Source organism: Filicampus tigris, chromosome 12 (genome assembly GCF_054856515.1).
Source record: "Filicampus tigris isolate MCC_2025a chromosome 12, RoL_Ftig_1.0, whole genome shotgun sequence".
In the NCBI taxonomy this organism is placed as follows: domain Eukaryota; kingdom Metazoa; phylum Chordata; class Actinopteri; order Syngnathiformes; family Syngnathidae; genus Filicampus; species Filicampus tigris.
The window spans coordinates 12,408,167-12,429,227 of NC_141228.1; the positions used below are offsets into that span (position 1 = coordinate 12,408,167).

The 21,061-nt window shown below is 40.3% G+C and overlaps 2 protein-coding genes across 5 annotated transcripts in view; one reads left to right on the forward strand and one right to left on the reverse strand.

Annotated features, from left to right (window-relative positions):
• Positions 1 to 997: 997 nt before the first annotated feature.
• Positions 998 to 8,976, forward strand: ncln (nicalin). 4 transcript variants are annotated; one of them, XM_086048273.1, is made up of 15 exons: positions 998 to 1,265; positions 1,974 to 2,164; positions 2,851 to 2,995; positions 3,158 to 3,252; positions 3,330 to 3,410; positions 3,489 to 3,592; positions 4,992 to 5,080; positions 5,161 to 5,300; positions 5,459 to 5,685; positions 6,693 to 6,780; positions 6,869 to 6,907; positions 7,130 to 7,293; positions 7,604 to 7,657; positions 7,864 to 7,942; positions 8,030 to 8,976. In XM_086048273.1, exons 1-15 carry the CDS (start codon positions 1,091 to 1,093, stop codon positions 8,090 to 8,092), a joined length of 1,734 nt encoding a protein of 577 aa, XP_085904399.1. In that variant the 5' UTR covers positions 998 to 1,090; the 3' UTR covers positions 8,093 to 8,976. The 4 variants fall into 4 exon arrangements, with proteins under 4 accessions (XP_085904399.1, XP_085904400.1, XP_085904401.1 ...); XM_086048274.1 differs by having other exon boundaries at positions 7,133 to 7,293; XM_086048275.1 differs by having other exon boundaries at positions 5,459 to 5,637.
• Positions 8,977 to 9,338: 362 nt separating this feature from the next.
• Positions 9,339 to 21,061, reverse strand: part of cers1 (ceramide synthase 1) — a 31,393-nt gene continuing 19,670 nt past the window's right edge. Inside the window, exons 2-7 of the mRNA XM_086047205.1 lie at positions 19,659 to 19,818; positions 15,707 to 15,887; positions 15,465 to 15,626; positions 15,047 to 15,182; positions 14,392 to 14,576; positions 9,339 to 12,490 (exon numbers count right to left, since the gene is read on the reverse strand). Of these exons, the coding sequence (XP_085903331.1) occupies positions 12,448 to 12,490; positions 14,392 to 14,576; positions 15,047 to 15,182; positions 15,465 to 15,626; positions 15,707 to 15,887; positions 19,659 to 19,818 (867 nt within the window). The 3' untranslated portion in view covers positions 9,339 to 12,447. The remainder of the gene's footprint in view (positions 12,491 to 14,391; positions 14,577 to 15,046; positions 15,183 to 15,464; positions 15,627 to 15,706; positions 15,888 to 19,658; positions 19,819 to 21,061) is intronic.

Genomic DNA, 21,061 nt, shown 5'->3' on the forward strand with positions numbered 1-21,061 from the left:
ATTTATTTATTTTTGCAGTTACAATGTTTAAGTATTGTTTCAGAAATGCTGCGCAAAGAAATAACATTCAAGCATCACTTTGAAAAAAGTTGTGAGTTGTTCCAACTCGAGGCTACGGACCATAGTTGGGGTGCAAGAGACCTCTGTTTTCCAACTTCAGGGCTGATTCCCATTTTCCATCTAATGCAGGACTAAATGGACATTCTTTATCTTTGGAGCCAACTTGTATTTATTATCCGTGCAACTTGCACACAGTAGCAACAACTACAGCTTGCACTCATGCTCTCGTCGTCTAATTAATGTTGATTTACTTTCAGCATTTTATTAAACTGGATAAATAGTCAAAACGTTAAAACAACATGGGATCACTCACAAGCAGCTGCAGGTGCTCACACGCAGACTAACCTGCTCCAGGTCCCGATGTCACCCAGGCCTCACTGCTTAATGGCACACATCGAGACAGGAATATTCCTAAATGTACATTACTAACTACACTTTATAAAACAAGTTTATTTCCTTGCATTCTTTATCACGCTTTAATATGATGTCATGCTATTTGCTTTACTAAACAAACATTTAATTTATTTTTTTTGGGGGGGGGGCGGCGGTGTGGTGTCTGGGACACGTAAATGGCATTTTAATTAATTTTACTGGGCTAATTGATTTGATGTATGAGTAAACGGAATTACAAGCTTGGCCACAGAACGACTTCAATTCGTAAGTAACGGTACCACTGTACTGTCGTCATTTGTCATTGTTGCAGTGTACTAGCGCCGCCAAGTGGCAAATGTAACAGCGTGGAAGCTTAGACTGTCCTAGATATGCCTGAAGGACCTTATTTTTCTGTTTTTAATGAAATATGAAATAAAGCTCTCATATTTATTCATGTGTATTTTAATTTTTAATAGAATATGTACAAATGCCAATGTATTTGACAGTATTTCAACTGGGACATAAACTATAGACTCTTTGCCTGATTAAAATTGTTCGACTGACTGACTGGGTAGGCTAGAGCTGTCAGACAACAAGCAGGGACGGCAGACGACAAAAATATTTCATTCTCCTCTGTGATCCGATTGCAGTCGTCAAAATGTTCGAGGAGGCGAGCGAAGTGTTTGATAACATGTTTAAATCTTCCTTTCCCCTCACCTTCATCGTATTTATCCCGGCGGTGCTCATCCTGGTGTCACCGCTCCCGGCCGAAGCTGCACATGAGTTCACGGTGTATCGCATGCAGCAATATGACCTGCAGGGACAGCCTTACGGTAAGTCCCGTAACGTATTATATGCTCAGTTACTCCCTTCAAATGTCACATTTTGATTTCGATACGAAAAGTACACCGTCTTGGAGCTTAACGTAGCCTTTAGCTAAGGTTAGTTCTCTTATCAATTTAGCGTTACAATGACGGCATGTAGTGGGTTCGCATGAGTTAGCTTGTGGCTAACGTAGCTCCTGATGCTAATAGGCTAGTTGGCAGCAACCTTTAAACAAATATATTGTTGAATGACTTGATTTGACAGAATCTGCCATCCACATATTCAGTCAGTAAAAACAATAGATGAAGCTTCTTCATTATTCATATTGAATGCCTATTTGGAGCTGTCAGCATGATGCATTAGTGGCTGGGGTTGAGGGTTCAAATCTCCGCTAGCTTTCCTTTTTGGAAGATAGATAATGAGAATGTGGAACTGGTCGTCATTAAGGTCAGCTAACTTTACCTGACAAACAGCCTTTCAAACTCAATGGGCAATTTACAGTAGCGTCTTCGATTATGTTAATGTAGGAGGAAGCCAGAGAACTTGTAGAAAACCCATACAAGCATGGGGGAACATACAAACTCCACATAGGAAAGCAGGAGCTTAGATTTGAACCCTGAACTTCAGAACTGTGAAGCAGATGTTAAGAGGCACTAGTTCATCGTGCTGCCATAATCTAAGACTGGACTGTAACAGCTGAACTTGGTATTCCTCAGGTACCAGAAACGCCATCCTGAACACTGAAGCTCGTACTGTGGAGGCGGAGGTCCTAAGTCGTCGCTGTGTCATCATGCGACTAGCGGACTTCTCCTATGACAAGTATCAGAAAGCCTTGCGTCAGTCGGCGGGTGCTGTGGTCATCATCCTGCCCCAAAACATGTCCACTATGCCCCAGGACATAGTGCAGGTACTCACTTACTGTATACTTGTTGTGTTACATTACTTTCTCAAAAGAACAGGAATGCTGTACATTTGAAGTAAAATACAGGTAGGCTGAATTTTTATCTTTACTGAGGGTGTAGCCATTCCTTGCACTTACTACATGTGAGGATTCCTATGAAAATTGTGCCACAACAGAGCAAAAAAACATGACAACATCAGCACCAGTGTCTTCTGTGACATAAAGCATAGTAAATCTTTCACTTTCAGCACACAGACATCATCCCACTTTAGTTACAGAACTAGTACTCCTTCTCAAGGCAAAAATAAATAAATTGACTACCCCCATTTGGTGTCAACGATGTTCTACATAACGAGCAATACATAAAAAGATGAAAATAATCGCTTCTTTTATGGGAGGTGAAACAGCTAAGAAGTCAAGCACAGGCCTAGGCTTTTAGATTGTGGAGCTGAAGAGCTTTTCACAGCACTTGTTTGCGTAATATCATCTGACCCCTTTGTTTGGAGGCATTTTTCACTCCGTAGCAAATGACAAAGAATTTACTGTTTTCTTTCTTCAGTCGTTCCAAATTATCACAGTAAAGAAGGATGCATCAGTTGTGTCTAATTAAGATGTCACTTCGAGTGTTGCTAGTAGTCATGTGAAAAAAAAAAAAGTTTTTCCAATGTCTTAAATTGTGTTTCTGTGTGTAGCAATTCATGGAGCTGGAGCCGGAGATGTTGTCCACCGAGACCATCGTCCCCGTCTACTTTGCCATGGAGGATGACGAGCTGCTGTCCATTTACACTCAAACCCTGACCTCCTCCTCCTCCCAGGGAGCCTTATCTGCAGCTGAAGGTAAAATCACACACGGTCAAAGGTTTTTCATTCTACATTGCCCCAGAAACATTTTTGCATTGACAGAAACAAGTTGGCTAGACTCTACTCGTGATCATGAGAATAACACGACAGTCAATACAATATGTTAACAAGTCGCTTTCTCTTGTTGTCATTCTGTAGTATTGCTTCATACGGCCACTGCCAATGGCTTCCAAATGGTCACTAGTGGTGCTCAGAGCAAAGCAATGAGTGACTGGGCCATCACCAGTCTGGAGGTGAGTGACTGAACCGACAAACAACTGCCTAGTTTCTTATAGGTCCCCAGTGAATAAGATATGTTCTTATTCAACAGGGTCGCCTGACTGGCGTCGGAGGAGAGGACCTACCCACAATCGTGGTGGTGGCTCATTACGACTCTTTTGGAATTGCTCCGGTATAGCCGCCATTTTGGAAGCATGTAATATTGTAATCGGATAATACTCAAACACATTGATTTGTACTGCATGCGCAGTGGCTGTCGTACGGCGCCGACTCAAATGGAAGCGGAGTGTCCATGTTACTGGAGCTGGCCCGTCTCTTCTCGAAACTCTACACCTACAAGAGGACACATGCTGGGTGAGCGTACATTAAGCAGATGAGCTATACTCAAAGGACACTTTATTAGGTACACCTGCACTTTCCAGCACAAGAGAGTTCTTGTATTTTTCATAGTCAGAACTTTTAAAAATATTTTGCTGAGTCTTTGTCACTATTTTGAGTTGTATGATGCAGTTTTAAATTAACTACAAAAAAAAAAAATAGTGATACCAGACAATGTCATTTTATGCCGCTTTTGTATTGTGCAGGTGTATCAAGTACCATAGATAATTTGTATATGTATAGTTGTATGTCCTTTCTTGTGTTGACAGTTTGTTTTGGGTCATTATCTTGTTGCATGATGAAGCTTCTCCCGGTTAGCTTGGATGCATTTTTCTGTAAATTGCCAGACAAAATGGTTTTGTAGACTTCAGAATTCATTCTGCAGTTACCATCATGAGTGACATCATCACTAAAGGCGAGTGAGCCCATTCCAGAAGCAGCCATGCAAAGTCTGTTGCTCAGTACAACAGTAGTTTCTTTCTTTTTCAGGATAAACCAAATTGTTGTATTGGCTATGCCCAAGGATTGTGCAATCGCGCTGATCGATTTCCCATCTTCTCTCTGCTTCAAAGTTGTTTGCTTTTCACCCATAGACAGCTCTCTGGTCTTAATGTTTGCCTAGCAGCAAATGTAGTTGTCATAGGTGAAACCCAAAGCCAAAAACAAGCACTATCACATGTTTAAGATGGAAACAGACGTAATTCTCAACTTTTGATTCATATTCATCTTTTGATCTGAAACCCAAATGTCTTCTTTATACAACAAAAACAAAGGCCTGCTGTTCCCATACTTTTGCAGCACGTTAAAAAAAAACAACAGCAGCTGTAACAAAGTGTTGCAAAACAGAATAATAGTAATACTACTAATAATGATAACCTCTGTAATGGTGTAAACGGTTTAGCATGATGGAAAAAGAATAAAGGATGGAAGGTACAGCTGACGGAGAAAGTTAATGGAACTTTTTGAAGTGGGCTGCCAGTACACATTCCTCACTGGTTTGCTATTAAACACGCGGTGGTATTGATTCAGAGTGCTTTCATTTGTCTACACACACTGCACTTTTTGTCTACTACTATTTCCATTCTATTTGCTTCAATGGGAAACATTGCGTCTGTTTGCAAACCGAGGCTCTTTGGCATTATTGCAATTGGGTACTTGAAGTTGAAGCTGCATCGTAAATCCAGTATTTGACTCAATTTGTAGAGCACTGCCAGTGCCAATGTACCGTGACACACTGACACGTATTTTCTTGTCTGAATGGAACAATCAATCAGTCACCAGTGCTGGGTTTATTTGTTCAAACAGGCAACTTGATATATTGTCCACCTTCTGCCTCACTAAGAGTTTTTATTTTTGAATGTTCTTGTGCGTTCAGATACAACCTGCTGTTCTTTGTTTCTGGCGGGGGGAAGTTCAACTACCAGGGCACCAAACGCTGGCTAGAAGACAATCTGGACCACACAGGTACACACCTCTGTCAACTCTTCTTAATTTCTAATCTTCTCCATACGATCCTACCTCAAATTTCCATTTTATCCCTGTAGACTCTAGTCTTCTTCAGGACAACGTTGCCTTCGTGCTGTGTCTCGACACTTTGGGCAACGGAGACGCTCTGCACCTGCACGTGTCCAAACCCCCCAAAGAGGGAACCCCGCAGTATGCTTTGCTCAGGGAGCTGGAGACGGTAAGACATTTTTCACCTTGTCCTGCCTGAATGAAAGGCGCCAATGCACATTGACAGTCACATCTTTACTTGTAGTAATTTTTTTTCATAGCAAACAAGTGCACTGCATCATACTGGGCGATGTTCCTAATATTTTGGGGACCCGACTCTCCTCCCAGGTGGCGGCCAGCCAGTACCCGGGGATGAAGTTCTCCATGGTCCACAAGAAAATCAACCTGGCCGACGACATGCTGGCGTGGGAGCACGAGCGCTTCGGGATCCGCCGCCTGCCGGCCTTCACGCTCTCGCACCTGCCCTCGCACCGCCTGGCTCAGCGCTCCAGCATCATGGACGTGCGGTCAGTGCCCCCCTCCCCTCGCTACGGAGCAGGAGAGCCCCCTGCTGGGTGGGTTCACTACTGCACAAGGCCTGTTAGCCTAACAGGATAACACATTATATTGACATTACATCACAGCTAAAATCCTGACTATGTGATAGAAATATGTTTGTACTCACCTTTCCAGAAGCTGTGCATCTTCCTCCTCCTCCTCCTCACAAAGCATTTCATGATTGAATTCTTGATTGAGGTTTCCACAGGTTGTTTTATGTTGTCTTTTTTCCAAGCCTGGTCATGGCTAAAGTAGAGTATTCCTCTCATAGAGTTCTTTAGTATATCAGTAACCTAGGTTACTGCAGTAGTTAATTACACACGATAACAGTACATATCTGTATGAAAAAACATGTCTAGGCCTTAAATAGGAGACAGTCAGACAAAATAAAAAAAAAAGTACAGTTTTCTTGTGTCACATGACCACATATTCTTATGCCTCTGTGCAAAAAGTTTGTTGTGTGCCATTTGTCACCTGGAAATAGGTATATATAAAAAAAAATAAATACAGATGCTAATGTTGTCAGTTCAGGAACTTTTCTGATGCTTCTTGTATTTTCTTTATATCTGTAACCGGCCCTATAACACAGCACAGTATTTCTTTTGTGTCTAGTAAATTTGTGTGTGAACGTATCTGCTTAAATGCGTAGTTTACCACAGCTGTGAGCATCTGTAAAAGTTTGAAACAACATTTCAATTGTGTTCCAAGTGTTTGAATTCATTTATGGACTGTGTGTACAGAGAGTCCTCGGTTTATGACGCTGGCGACGTAACCCGAATTTGTGCGTAAAGTCGGAATGCGTTGTAGTCTAAACTATTCTACCACAGTAATAGAGTCATTATTAATTACAATAACACTTGGAAGCCATAAATTTAAAACAATCAAATGAAAATTGACAGTGACAGAGCCGTGCAAGCAATTTCATAAACTGGCCCCCTGTCCTTAATATTTGCTCGTTGCCGCCATTTTTTTTTCCTCTCCCATTGTGGACGTGGTCCTACTGTGTGGGTCTTGTGTGTTCCAGGCCACACGTAGACATTGAGAAGCTGAGCAGGAACACAAAGGTGGTGGCAGAGGCTCTTGCCCGAGTCATCTACAACCTCACAGAAAAGGTGCGGCCGCACTGTTGAAGGAGAACGTTGCATGTTTGAATGTGTTTGCTGCCTGTCAAGTTACCGGTGGGTTCTTATGTCCTCTCAGGGAGCCTCCAGCGACCTGCACATCTTCACTGAACAAATGGTGAGCAGGTCACACTACACTGCACGCTCTACTACCGGTATATGCTATGCTAGGTTCTATGTATTTCTGTGCAGAACAAGTACCGCTAGCTAAAAGTGAAATGCTCCATTGTATTTGAATATATTTTGTTTGTTTTTTTAAAAATAATTTTTACTTTGCATACGTGACAGTTGGCGTTTGTCTTTGGGGTCTGGATGTATATGATGTGTTTATTTTGTCCAGCAGGTACAAGAGGAGCACCTGTCCGCCATGGTGGACTGGCTCTCGGCACAGCCGCGGGCCGCCCAGCTAGTGGACAAGGACAGCAGCGTGGTGTCCACCTTGGAGTACCACCTGGGACGCTACCTCAAGGACGTCAAGAAACATTATGTCAAAGCAGACAAGCGGTAAACACCACCACCACCACCGAATGTTTTTTGAGGAATACCGGATTTCCTTTAAAAAGTAGTAGACACTAACCCCAAATGTGTCCCAATTGGTTAATTTAAACAGAATATATTTTACTGGTTGTTTATTAAACTTATACTATGAGTTTCACATTTTGAAATGAACTACTGAAATAAATGAACTTTTCTGTGATATTCACATTTTTTGAAAATGTAACTCATCAACTTTTACTGTTGTGCATCTACAGCACGCAGAAGTGAATTGTATTTGGTTGTAAACGTGACAGCTTTGCACATGTGTGTCTTGCAGGGATCCAGAGTTTGTCTTCTACGACCAGCTCAAGCAGACCATGAATGCTTACAGGTGATCATCTTCTCACTGAGGTTGTTTCTTTGGCACCAAACCAACTAAAAACTGATTCAAATCAAGCACAGTAGAAATGATTTAGCTCTCCCCCCCCCAAAAAAAAACAAGAAATATTGTGTTGTTCACTGTACTTTCAAGCTAAAATTATATACTGTCCTATAATGTAATGACACTGTTTGGTTTTCAATTGTCCTGTCGACTAGAGTCAAGCCCGCCATCTTTGACCTGCTGTTGGCCGTCTGCATCGCTGCCTACCTCGGCGCCATGTATCTTGCCATCCAAGTAAGCCCCATCCATATTAAAATCTCTAAAATCAGTGAGTAATAAAAAATTGTGTTCAAATGGTATTCCCCCCTTCCCTCCCAACAGAACTTTGGAGTGTTATACAGCGTGGCACGGAGAGTCACCCTACCCAAAGTGAAGGCCCACTAAAGCCAACAGCAACACTTTCCAACCCCACAAACTCGTTCCGTTTCTTGATTTTGACACTCTCTCAGGGTGCTTTTCAAAGCCGCCCCAGTCATTCCCATCATCCTCTTTGCTGCCAACTTCAAATCTGCATGCTGCCAGAAGTAGTTTGACACTCCCCCTCACCTCTACTGTCATCTTCACCAATGCACTGATGTCACTGGCAGCTGGAGGGACGCAAATCTGTCTTACTGTATAAAGATTTTTTTTTAATTGTTTGGAACCTCTTTAAAACAACTAGCAGTCTTTTGAATGAAACTACCTTTAATAGGTCGGATGTTTTTAATCGTGCTGACGACGTCATCATCATCCAACTCATGACAACTACAGTATTTGGCCTCATGCTTGGCTCAAAGTCCGACACCTTGAAGACCAGTAAGGGAAAATGTTGACGGTTGAAAAGTACCCAAAAATCCACACTAATTAGTTGGCACCAACTAAATCTCTAATCGTGATTCAAATATTAAAAACACAAGCCCACTTGAAATATTGTTAACCAATAAAGTTAATGTGAAGTAGTATGTAGGTAACCTTTCAAGATATTCACCGCAGTTTGTCCCCCTTAAAAAAAAAAAAAAGGTCAAACTCGAACCCTTAAAAGTGATTCAAATTGTGTGTATGTGGCTTAATGTCTTATTTTGACCTTCCCAATGTCCCTTGGTTGAACGCAGCAAAAGGTCAAATCCACAAGTCCATTTTCTTGTCTAATCACAGCTTTGTGTGTAAGAGTGCATCTGCAACTTGATAAATTACTTTTTGTTTGTTATCACTGTGCGTTACCATGACCTTTTGCTGATTGTGGCTAACCTGTAATTCACATGTTGTGTAAAGTAGGCACAACTACACAAAGCGGGGGGGGGGGGGGGGGGGTGGGGGGGGGGGGGGCGGACTGGGGTTTAGTCTTAAAGTGAACAGGTGACCGGTGAAAAGCAAAATCTGAGATTTTTTGTGTTTGTGTGTTTTACTGCATGACTTGTTCTACCCGAAATCAAAGGCCACACTTTCATAAGTTAATTTATTGAACATTGGTGGAACCTGAAATAATGATCTTTGCAAAAAACAAAAAAGTGATAAAAAAAAATAAATGATGAAATAACTCGTGTTTTTTGCTTTTGTTATTTTCTACTGACTTGACACCTTTTTATTTTAAGTGACAACCAAAAGAAATCTCAATATTCTATAAAAGAGCAAGTAGGTAAATATGGGTATTTTTTAAGTTAGGGTTTTATTTTGCAAACGTGGATGAATAAAGTCAAAATTTTAAAAAAAAGTAAGGTTTCATAATATTATATCATGTATGTTTATGCTTCTTAAAGATATGGTTACGGTTTCAAGTTAGATTTGCAATTACAATTTCAAGCCCGTCTAAAATTTTCAAGCATAAAGTGAGTTATTTTTAAACATTAACTCATTCTATCCCAATGACATATTTATGTCATTTCACAATGGGCCTGAAAAAGTCTGGCACTGAATGAGTTAAGCGTATTAAACTGTTCCCATATTAGGCTTTCAAGACTGACTTAGGTATTCAAATTTGGGTTTTAATACAGTGTAAGGGGTTCAAATTACCTGCTCTAAACTATTGCCACAATTCATCACAATTTATTTGTCATTGGTGCAACCAAATAATGATCTTTGCAAAATAAATGACAAAATAACTCACATTTTATTTATTTCTTACTTGACACCTTTTTATTTCAAGGGATAAACCAAAAAGTAATCTGAATATTCTATAAAAGAGCAAGTGGTTCAAATCGTGGGTAATTAAGTTTTACAGGGCCATGTATCAGTCGTCCAAAAATGAATGATTAAAATACAATGTTTCATCCCAACATCAAAAAAAGGTCTTAAAAATACCCCTAATTCACCATTCCCTTTTCTAGTATTGATCTAAAGAATATTAAAAACGCTAATAAATTACAGTGCAATTAGAATGTTTTTTTAGTAAAATAACAAAGACCTTGCAGGGCTTTCAGCCTGACATGCAGCCTTTCCAACTCTTGATTAGACATTACGAGTGGACATTTTGGCACAATCAAAGCTTTCATTTCAAATCAGTTTACAGTCGAACAAAAGAGACAAATCACCACTGCTCGGTTATCAAATGCATTCACCTTTTCCTTCCTGCCATCCATTTTTTTTTTTTGTGCCACATATCTAGTGACACTATCAAAGTGGACAAGCTTTAAGTATCTTCGACTCCATCCAAAAAGGAATTCCATAACCACATTTGTACTTTCACATTGTCTTTCATATGACTTGATTGACTGTGACTATTGTTTCCGAAGGAAAAAAAAAAGAAAAATCCTGAAATCATTTCAAGTAGTTGTGTCACTTCCTGGGCCAATTCCTCAAAGGAGGAGTTAACTGTGTTTTACTAAACTAGTTGAATAATAACATGCACAAAACAAAAGAAAGAAAATCCTGCCACAAGATGCCTCACTGATTTCCAACACAGCAGCCTGATATATGCTGACAACGTGCCAGCCACAGAATGAAAAACATAACACGTTTGTGTCAACTTGAGAAAAATATGAGGTGACATGGTGGTTGTATCTAGACAGTGGATAGAAAAAGTGAACACAATCAAAATATTTTTACAATTTAAAAAAAAATACAGCATGATAAATAATTTTGTAGTCATTAATTTCATGACATGTTTAGGGGTTTACAGTCAAGATTCTAATTTAAATTTCCAAATCAGGCTTTCAAAACTGATTATTCGCAGATTATTTCCCCAATTTTAATTTTTCGTACAGGTTATAAATCACATGTTTTGGAAGACACAAAAAAATGGTGTGTCCACTTCCTCTTTGCACTGCACATGCTTGGGTATCACTGAGTGTCTGTGCGGCTTTTAACTGGAATCTCACATCTTGCAGCAGAGTCGGTCCTTAATACAACATCGTGACGTTTTGACAGGCAGCACGCATGGACACGTGAACCGGCATTCCTGACGAAAAGGAAGAGATGACGCGATGCTCGTTCTGTGCGCGCGCGGGTGTGTGAGTGACTGCGTGTCCGTGCGTTAGAACAAGTCCACTCTCCCTGGTCCCTCTTGTATCTGATTACATCAGACTGTCCAACACAAGACAGGAGAGAATAATAAAATACAATAAAATAAAATAATAAGAACAGTGTGCTCAGAGAAAAAAAAAGAGAAAAATTGAACAGCAGCAGTTCCAATACAAATAAACAATACCCCTGAACTAAAACAGTGACATACACTACTCACAAATATTTGGGGGAATATTAGGCTTTCGGGTGAAATTTTGGGTTGAACCTAAAATGCCCCGAGAACCTTTACAGTTTTAACTTCATTTGCTTTTCTCCAGCTGGACAGTCAGATGTAGGGATTGAAATTAAATTCACATGTAAAGGTTAAAGTGCATTTTAGGTACATCCTGTAATTTCACCTGATAGCCGAATAACCCTCGAACCTTTTTCTGAGTAGCGTACGTGGGAATGATGGGAGACGACAAGGTAAACTGGTGACTAAGTGCTTGCCCCGCTCCAGCACCACAAGCATGCTGCGTTTTCAAAACAAGAGCCCGAAGTTGATCGACAGGGTCAGCGGTACCGAGGCACCTTTTTTTCCTACTCTGTATTGTGTGCAAATCGCATGCGTTCGTAGGGAGGGTTTGCTCCTTTCCAAAGAAAAACGCAGATTACATAGCGAGATCTTCTCGCGTAGTAAAAATCCATAGCATGTTCTCAAAATCATTCCAATGTCATGCGTTCTTGAATACGTGTGCATACTTATTTTTAGTTTTGTATTTAAATCATTGATTCTGAATCCTTTACAGTTCTTCTGCTGGGTCCTTTCACGCACCAAAAAAAATGAAACGATTTAAAAACCCAAGTTAATCACTTCCAGCTAGTTGCTGTCATTAAAGCAGCAGTCAGCTTGTCGGCCTTCATGTCAGTGCAGCACACACTCATTGATGGGGAGGGGTTAACAAACTGAGGTAAAGTGTTGTAAAAAGAACAGGCTGCATCCACTCGCTCGGCATCCATTCACCACTCACACTCACATACACTAAAGTTGCTAATGGAGGCAGGAGGCCGCAGCGGACCCGTGTGATGAGTCAAATCAATAAGCGAGGGATTGGATGATTTGGAAGGGGGGGGGGGGGGCGTGTGACACCTCGCACCCAACCAGTCTGTTTCTCACTGCTTCAACGAGATAACATTCACAGTGCTTGAATTAAAAACAACATGGAATACTTCAAAATGTTTGTGTGTGTGCGTGTGTTAGAGTGCGGTGGTGCTCCTCTTCCCGCGCGGCCTCCTGCCTGGTGGGGGCGCCAAAGGTCCGTTCATAGATGCTTCTCCTTGGCTATGCCATTCTGCACGTGCTTCCTGCCGGCACAGAGTAGAGGAAGAGAGTTAGCAATAGGCGATATCAAGACACGTTCAAAGCTGTGACTTGCACTGTGGACTTTGAGGGTGCACAGCGGCCTGGGGGTAACAGGCGCAACGAGGTTTTTTTTTTTTTTTTTTTTTTTTTTAAAGCTACTCAAACAAACACTGTCATTATACGGCAGGAACAGCTCACAATGTGTTTTCTTTTGGGTGCAAAGGTCAAAAGTGGAAGATAATATGGAGTCAAGGTATGATGAATCCATGACTTCAGATAACATAACATAAGCACAACACATGTGCTTGAATTTGAGTTGACTGTGCGATTTCCTGTTTAAAGCTCACCAAGTTATCATGTACAGATTGCATGACACTACACACATGTGTCTTTATGAGGCCACAAGTGATAAGTTAGGAGGTCTTCCGCTAACTACCTTGATTACGGTGGAACCTACGGTTGTGCAAAACACAACAACAAATTACAAAAACAAAAAGCTTAAACTAAAAAAAACTTAACATAAGGACATTTGTTTAGCTATTGTTTTTCATTTGTCATGTTCTGTTGTTTACTTTTTTGTTGTTTTGTTCTGTTTTATACATTTGCTGATGTTTAGCTTTTTATTGTTTTGTTTAGGTATTTGTTTTTGTGTTTTCAATTACTGTAGTGTTTAGTTTTTTGTTGTCTTGTTTAGCTATTTGTTTTGATGTTGTTATGTTGCTGTGTTTAATTATTTGTGGTTTTGCATTTCATGGCCACCCTAGGAATCTCTCCAGTACAACACAAGCTGTTCCGTGACGCTATTTAACTTATTGGTTAGCTTGTCTTCCTTACAGTTGTGAGGTTCTGGGATCAAATCTCTGACCTTCCTATGTCAGGTCTGGATGTTCTTCCTGGGCTTGTGTGGGTTAGTGATTTGACTCCAAATTATCCGTAGGTGTGGATGTGAATGCTTATTTGTCTACGTGGCGTTTGTGACTGATCGTCAGTAGATGGAGCGCCTAATGAGTACCTATACATTTACGGTATATCGATTGACTATAAAATATGATTTAAACAGACCTCATAAGTTTAATTTGGCCATGTAGCACTTTCTGGGAGAATTATAAAATTACATTTCCGCTCCAGTGACACAGTAGTTAGCACATCAGCCTCACAGTCAAGAGGTTGTGAATTTGAATCTCACACATTCCAAAAACATGCGTGCTAGATTCATTGATGACTAAATTGTCCATAGGTGTGAATGCGAGACTCAAAATTGTTGTGCTCAAGGTCCACATTTGATTTTTATAATGAGCAGATGGGGCCAGGTCACAGATGTAAAATGTGCAAAATATGTCAAATACATTTTTCTTCTTTCTCTGTCATTTTTATTTCCTACTCAATTTAAATGGTATTAGGTATAATTCATCAAAATTATGATACATGGAATATAATCATCCAAAAATACAATCATTATTTATGATTTTCTACTAATTAAATGAATTAAACAAGTATTTAATATAGGTAAATATATATTTCACAAATGTTTGTAATTATTATTTACAATAAATCAATTAAGAAAATATTTAATGAATTAAACTAATTGAATGAATTTTAAAAAATGATTTTAATAAACCAATTTTAAGAAGAAATGGCTAAATGAATGCAACGAATATTACAGGTGGGTAGGAGAACATCTATGACCCACGGGTCATACTTTGCCCACCTCTTGCCCTAAATTGGCCCAAAAATTGTATGCAGTGTTGAGCACGTCTGCCTCACAGTCACCAGTTTGCGGGTTCAAATCTCGGCTCGGGCCTTCCCGTGCGGGGCTTGGCGTGTTCTGCCCTCATTTAAATTATGTTTAGCTGATGTCTATAGGGTTAAATGCCGAAAAGATCAAGTGTCAGTGTTTACTCACCCCTGGTCAGAGTTGTGATGTCCAGCATCATCATCATCGGTGTGATCATCGCCGTGATTCATGGCCGCCGCCTGAGGGTTTCGGAGCAGGCCCGCTGCTGCCTTGGCGCCCTCCTCCTCCTCGTACTCCCTGACGTCATTCACCTCCTTCATCTTCAGCAATTTCACTACGAAGATGACGATGAACTTTTGGGGGAAAACACACAGACCCAATCAAATTCTATCCAGAGCCACCTGCAATAGGTGAACATTTTGCAATATTGATCATAAAAAAAAAAAATCATGTTTTAAAATAGTACTTTACCAATTCCTCAAGCTTTATAAACATTTAAACTTCTTAAAGCACAATGTAAACATATATTAATACATTTTGCAATACAAATTGCAAGCATAAAATGTGTTGAAAATAGTGTCTGTGTTTTAGAGACGTGGATCTAATTGGCGGGGCCTGGTGGGGTGGCAGGTGACATTGGCTAGTCCGTGAGTGTCTAGGTGTGAGCTGTGGCCAACAGTAGCTCCTGACAGTAAGTAAGTATAATGTAAAAGCTCATAAAATAACAATCATTGTCAACCGCAAATGTCCGTGATAGACAAGTAATTACGTAAATTCAATCAGCGATGTAGCAGGGGAGCTGTGCATTTGTGTGTGCTCTTACCAAGAACCAGTAGATGTTCATGAGCAACAGAGCGAGGAGCAGAGTGTTGAAGAAGAAGTAGAATGGAATGTTCGGGACTGACACACAGGTGGCATACAGTACTTTTAGGGGAAACCAGTATAGACGGAACCAGAACCTGAGGGACGAAGAGATCATTCATTTCACAAGACAATGTGTAACTCAAGTGACTATGTCACTAGTATCTAAATACAGAGCAAAGCGTAAAATGGTTTTCTAACCATCCTCCCGCTTATGTTACTCATGTTACTAAGTTGCTGTATGCTAACATGAAACTACTACCGGCACATGAAACTAGTAGCATGTTAGCATTTTATTGTTTTATGTTTTGCTGAATGCAGAAGTCAGTTCTTATTAGATTAGATCTATAAATCACTTGTTCCATTTTTCATATACCTACCAGGTGATGCTGAAGCTGACCGAACCCATGTTTGCGAGCACGTCATTAAGCAGGAAGTAGCCGCCTCCTCTGGATTTCAGGTAGACGTTGAGCTTGGTGAACTCCAGCTGGATGTCATTGATGTCATGGAGGAACAACACCAGGATGCCCACGTTGTGGTATCTACCGAGTGTCACAACAGTTTGTTGACCACAGGTGTAGCAGCACGTCAACATGTTTGATAGTGATCGCACAAAAGCTACCTGAAGGCATAGGAGAAACAGATAAGTGCCAGGGTGATGATGTGATGCACCACCATGACAGCAGAGTCCTTCCTCCAGGCGTCCATGTAGACGGTGGCATAGATGGAGTGACCGTAGAAGCTGCCCTGGATCAGGTAGGCGATGGCGATGTCTATAGGCACTGGCATTCCACTCTTCCAGTCTGGAGAAATGAAGAAGAGACGTCAGTGTCTGAAACAAACTGGACGCACATGCCATTAACTTGGGAGAGGAACTGAATTTCGGGATTCAGTAACAGCGCCTGTGCGAGATGTTAACTCCTTCACTGCCAGGCATTTTCAGACCCTCTTTTACCCTGACGTTTGAAAAAAAAAAATTTTGAAAAAAATATAAATAAATTCCTGGGATTGAATGGCTGGACTGTGAAAAGACAAGTAAATTCGTCAATGGCAGCGAATGAGTTAAATGGCTGTTTACATTGTGTTTTTCTACAAATTAGATTTATTTTCCCCCCACATATCAAAAAGGTTCAATGTACCTTATGTTGTATATTTCCAATATATAAAATGATTGTATCTAAACTAACTATATTCTAAAATCAACATTACTACAGATACATTATATGCAACTATGCAAAACTGGGGCAGTATGGGGGACTAGTTGTTATACGGTATGTGCACTTTGATTGGCTGCCGACCAGTCCAGGCTGTACCCCGTCTCTCACCTGAAGTCAGCTGGGATAGACTCCGGCTCGCACACGACTCGAATGAGGACAAATGGAAGGAAACGGATGGATGGATATTGACTTTGTGTGTTTTCATCAGTACTCCCGACAAGAATATTACTGTCATGTAATCTCTGTGCCCCGAGAGAGTGATTTCAATCACATCCACGTGATAAAAAGGGATTTAGGTGGAATCCCGACAAGCAGCTCTGTCCCCTGTGAACACTGCGGCGGCAGTTGTCACACCAGTTCAACATCTGCCAAGTACATTCGACACAAGGGGAGGTATCAACTGCACTTCAACCACAATGATGTCAAATCTCCTACAAACCAGCACACCATCACAGGCTGCATAGGAAATGGTGCACATGTGGGAGGTACAAAAATAGGTATACAATTGTTATGAAAAAATAATAGCTTTATTAAGTCAAATTTTGTATCATTCAAATGACTACTAAGTACAATTGTATGTGCTAACATTTCTGGCCGTTAGCATTTATACAATTCTGTAGTGTAGTTTCTTCATTCAAGGCTCACTGTGACACAGTAGTCTTTATTGTTGTCAATTTTTTGGCACGCTTCTCTTACATGTCATAAACAGTGCGTGATTTTCAAACACACTTTCTTTGATAACAGCCCAAAGCAAGAAAATAGGTCTGCACGATTATGGCCTAAATGTTAATCACAGTTGTTTTGACCAAGCATGATTCTCTTGGCCAACAGCAAATTTTAATCAGAGATGGATTTATGTGTCCATAAATGTATTTCTAATGTTGATTTCAAAACGGCCTTTCCTTTTTGTTTTTTGAGATATTTAAATTTTTTTGTTTTTAAGTTTGGCCGAGAAAAGCTTGCACAATACTTTAAAGCTATGACGTTTCAGAAAAGAAATCCACCTGATGTTGAACCTAACCCGGCCTTAATTCATAAATATTACTAAAAATATTACTATATTACATGTTATCATTATTATTATTATTATTTTTACTACTGCTATTATTGTTATTATTATTTTGAAAACCTGATGTAATACCGTACGGGGAAAAAATTATGAGGATCCGGAATCAGCCCGACAAAAATAATCTCGAAAAAATGTACTTCAAATTTACCAAGGGCTAACCCGTAAACGCCCGTATATATTCATTGAATTTAGGCAGTGTACATCATTTGATCAGACTATGCGAGAGGTGGGGTACACCCTGGACTGGTCATCCTGGGCCACATTTTCAACAAACAACATTCACACTGACTCCTATGGGCAATTTATAGTGTGCAATGAACCTAACATGCGAGTGTTTGGAAGTTGGAGGAATGAAAACTACCCGAAAAACTCACTCAAGTACAGGGAGAACAGACACTAGTCTACCGTGCAGTCATAATATAATAATAAACAGCCAAAATGGGTCTATTTGTATAAGAAGGCAGCACTTTCAGAGTGGCAACGGGCCAGGCCACTTGCTGCTGTTTCATACACACAAACGTCTGCAGCTTCTTATCTTTGCAACCTCTCGAGGGCAGACGGCTGGCTGGCCGCCCACAGGACTCTTCTGCACCGGTTATGTGGCCGACCAATACCGCTTACGGGCAAAGGATGGAATAATGCCGTTGCCACTGAGATACACAAGCTTTCATGCTGATCAAATACTGTAGACCTGTCTTTGACTTCTCTACCTCGAGCAGTTACGTAAGAGACGGGCTCGGTAACATCGCCATTAAATATGCATTTTGTCTGTGCAACTCTAAACTGAATTTGACTCTTCTCTAGGTGCACCTTCACAGTAAAATGAGATCCAGAACAAGAGCTCTGAGAACAATTTGTTCAATCAATTCAATTCAGATTTTACTGTAACAATGTAAATACATTGGAACCTCAATTTAACGTACCAATGGAGCCCAGATTAAAAGGAAAATCATATCCTAAATCGGTTAGTTCCATAATAGGCCGCAATTCCCCACAAAGCCAGTCAACGGCGCTGTGGTGCAATCAACAGACAGAGACTGCTTGTAGACTAGAGCATTGTTCAATGTGGCGGCCATCTTGGCGGGGGCAATGTTTCAGTCACAGACAATGAAAGCATGGACAATAGTTTAGCATCGCCGTAAGTATTCATATCTATGGCTATTTTTTACTCAGGCGTTAGTTGTGTGTACGTCCCTTAAATATAATTATTTTTTGGGGGGGACAGTACACAGTTTTTTTTTGTTTGGGTATTTTATCTGTGGCATCTCATCGTAATGGGGGTGAAAAAAAGAAGCGCAAACTTCCCCCAAGCACCAACAACGTATAGTAGGATAAACATTAAAACTCAAAAGGTTATTGATGCAATTTTATTTCATCAAGTGGTTGCACAAAATAATTTTTTTTTTTTAAAAGTAGACTATACGTCAATTTATAAAAATGTATCTGGATTTTATTTTGCGCAATCACTAGACAAAATACAATAGCGAAAAGTCAACTTAACATTTTTATAGTGTAGTCACAAACTGGCAACCAGTTCCTGGTATAGTGTGCCACGGCCACAAAATATCCCACTGGGGATCAACTAGTTACTGTATATGATCCATAAATGTTCCATCCATCCATTTTCTAGCGCTTGTCCTCATTAGGTTTGCAGGCCAGCACATAGAGACAACCATTGGCACTCACATTCACACCTACAGACAATTTAGACTTTAATGAACTGAACATTTCCTGTTGTAGAATTTTGGAAGAAGCCGGAGTACTCGCAGAAAATATGTTTTCAAACCTAACCTGTCGACCGTGAGGCAGACGTGCTAATCACTGCTCCACCGTGCAGCCAACATAAAAAGTTGTTCAAAAAAGTGATTTCCAGTCATACGGTTAGCTCATGAAAAGTTCATGTCTTTTGAATTGTACTGAATCAATCAAAAAAAAAATGTCAGAACTTGAACATTTCTGATCATGTTGAGATTTTCAGTACTGTTAGAAACATGTTTGCACAAGTGTAGAAATGAGATCAGATGTGTACCCATTAAACCTCTATCGACTCATTCACCGTCAGGACATTTTCAGACCCTCTTTTACCCTCATTTACCCTAACGTTTGAAAATATTTGCAAAAAAAAATATCAATAAATTCCTGGGATTTAATGGCTGGACTGTGAAAAACAAGTAAATTCACCAATGGCAATAAAGGAGTTAAGTGTCAAAATACTGCTCTCATTAGACTGTGCAGGTGCACCAAATGATGTGACTTTACATGAATGTGCTCAGTGTTTTGTGACTCACTGTAGAAGACAGAGGGTGGGTTGTGGAAAAAGGGGTAGGAGGTGAAAAAGAGCAGGTAGGTGCTGTAGCACCACGACATGGTGTAGAAGACCAGCTTCCACGCGCTCTCCGGCATCTTGGCGGCATCTTTGGGCAGCAACCTGCACCACTGGGCCAGAGGCTGCGGAGACACGAGACACAACAGTGAGACAGGGAAGCAACAGGTAAACTCCCAACATATAGACATCATGCTATCGGTGGCGGAATCATCTCTCTTGTGCATGTGACCGGATGTCATTAGATTGTACAAATGTACATAATGTTGTGGAGTGTGTTTGAAAAAAAATCCAACACAACCTGCTCCTGGAGAGTACAGTATTTCACTTCCAAATTACTCTTATTTCACACTCCAGCAAAACAATTTCCCGTTTTCTAAAGTTTGCTTAAAAATAGTTTCTTTGTTTTAACCTCCTATTTGAGAACAGGCTGCCAAACAAAAGCACCAGATCACGCGAAATCTCACAGCCCCGTGCAGATTAAGAGAGACAGGTAACGCTCGCTCAGAGTGCAAGTGTAGCAGCATAAGACAGCCGCGGTGTTTATTTCGTGTTTCAACTCAAACCCAGCTTTGTGACAGCCTCATAAATAACGTTCCCACACAAATACGGCACTTTGGGATTCAAAGTGTTCAAGCAGAGAGCGAAAGATGCCTGCCTCATACCTCCGCTATCCATTCCATCTGAGTCAGTTGTTAGCAAACAGTCAACAGGACGTGATCCGATAAGGCTCTGATTACACCCCAACTTGATGCAGGAAATGTGACTACGGCTAATAATGTAAACCATGCGTCCTCTGAAGGTCATAATTAAAGGATTCCTTTATTATCATCACATTAAATTATACTACTGCTCTAAATATAAAGCTGCAATGAATGGTTGGGTCTGTTGTCACGATGAAGATTTCATTTTCAAAATGCAATAAGTACATTTTGGTCCAGGCTTGATTTGGTGCAATCTTCATCAAATAAAATCTTTTAAGTTATTCATTCCCAGGGATGTTTTTTTATGTCTTATAAGAATCCAGATATTCACTCCCAGGTACGTTCTTTTACGTTTTTTTGTCACTGTGTATTGTGGTTAAAGTCATCAAATTAACACAGTGGCGATGTTTTGAATGGTAACTCATTAATTCTGACACTAATGTGCAAAATAATCACAATATACTCTTCCAATAAGAACATATTTACAAAACAGGATGTTGTACAGTCATTCAAAAGTGTGGACACACTTTCTCAAAGTATAAAAGGGAATGTCGAGGTCCAAACATTTTACTATTACACTCTATTTAAAATATTTGTATTAAATATTAATTGTAAGATATATTATGTAATATATATAAAAAATGAACAAGTTAAATTATTTGAT

Coding starts and splice junctions, on each gene's coding strand:
- ncln (XM_086048273.1), top strand. CDS start 1,091: ATGTTCGAGGAGGCGAGCGAAGTGTTTGATAACATGTTTAAATCTTCC. Junction 5,686..6,692: donor GCAGGAGAGCCCCCTGCTGG/GTGGGTTCACTA, acceptor TGTGTGTTCCAG/GCCACACGTAGACATTGAGA. Junction 7,294..7,603: donor TATGTCAAAGCAGACAAGCG/GTAAACACCACC, acceptor TGTGTCTTGCAG/GGATCCAGAGTTTGTCTTCT.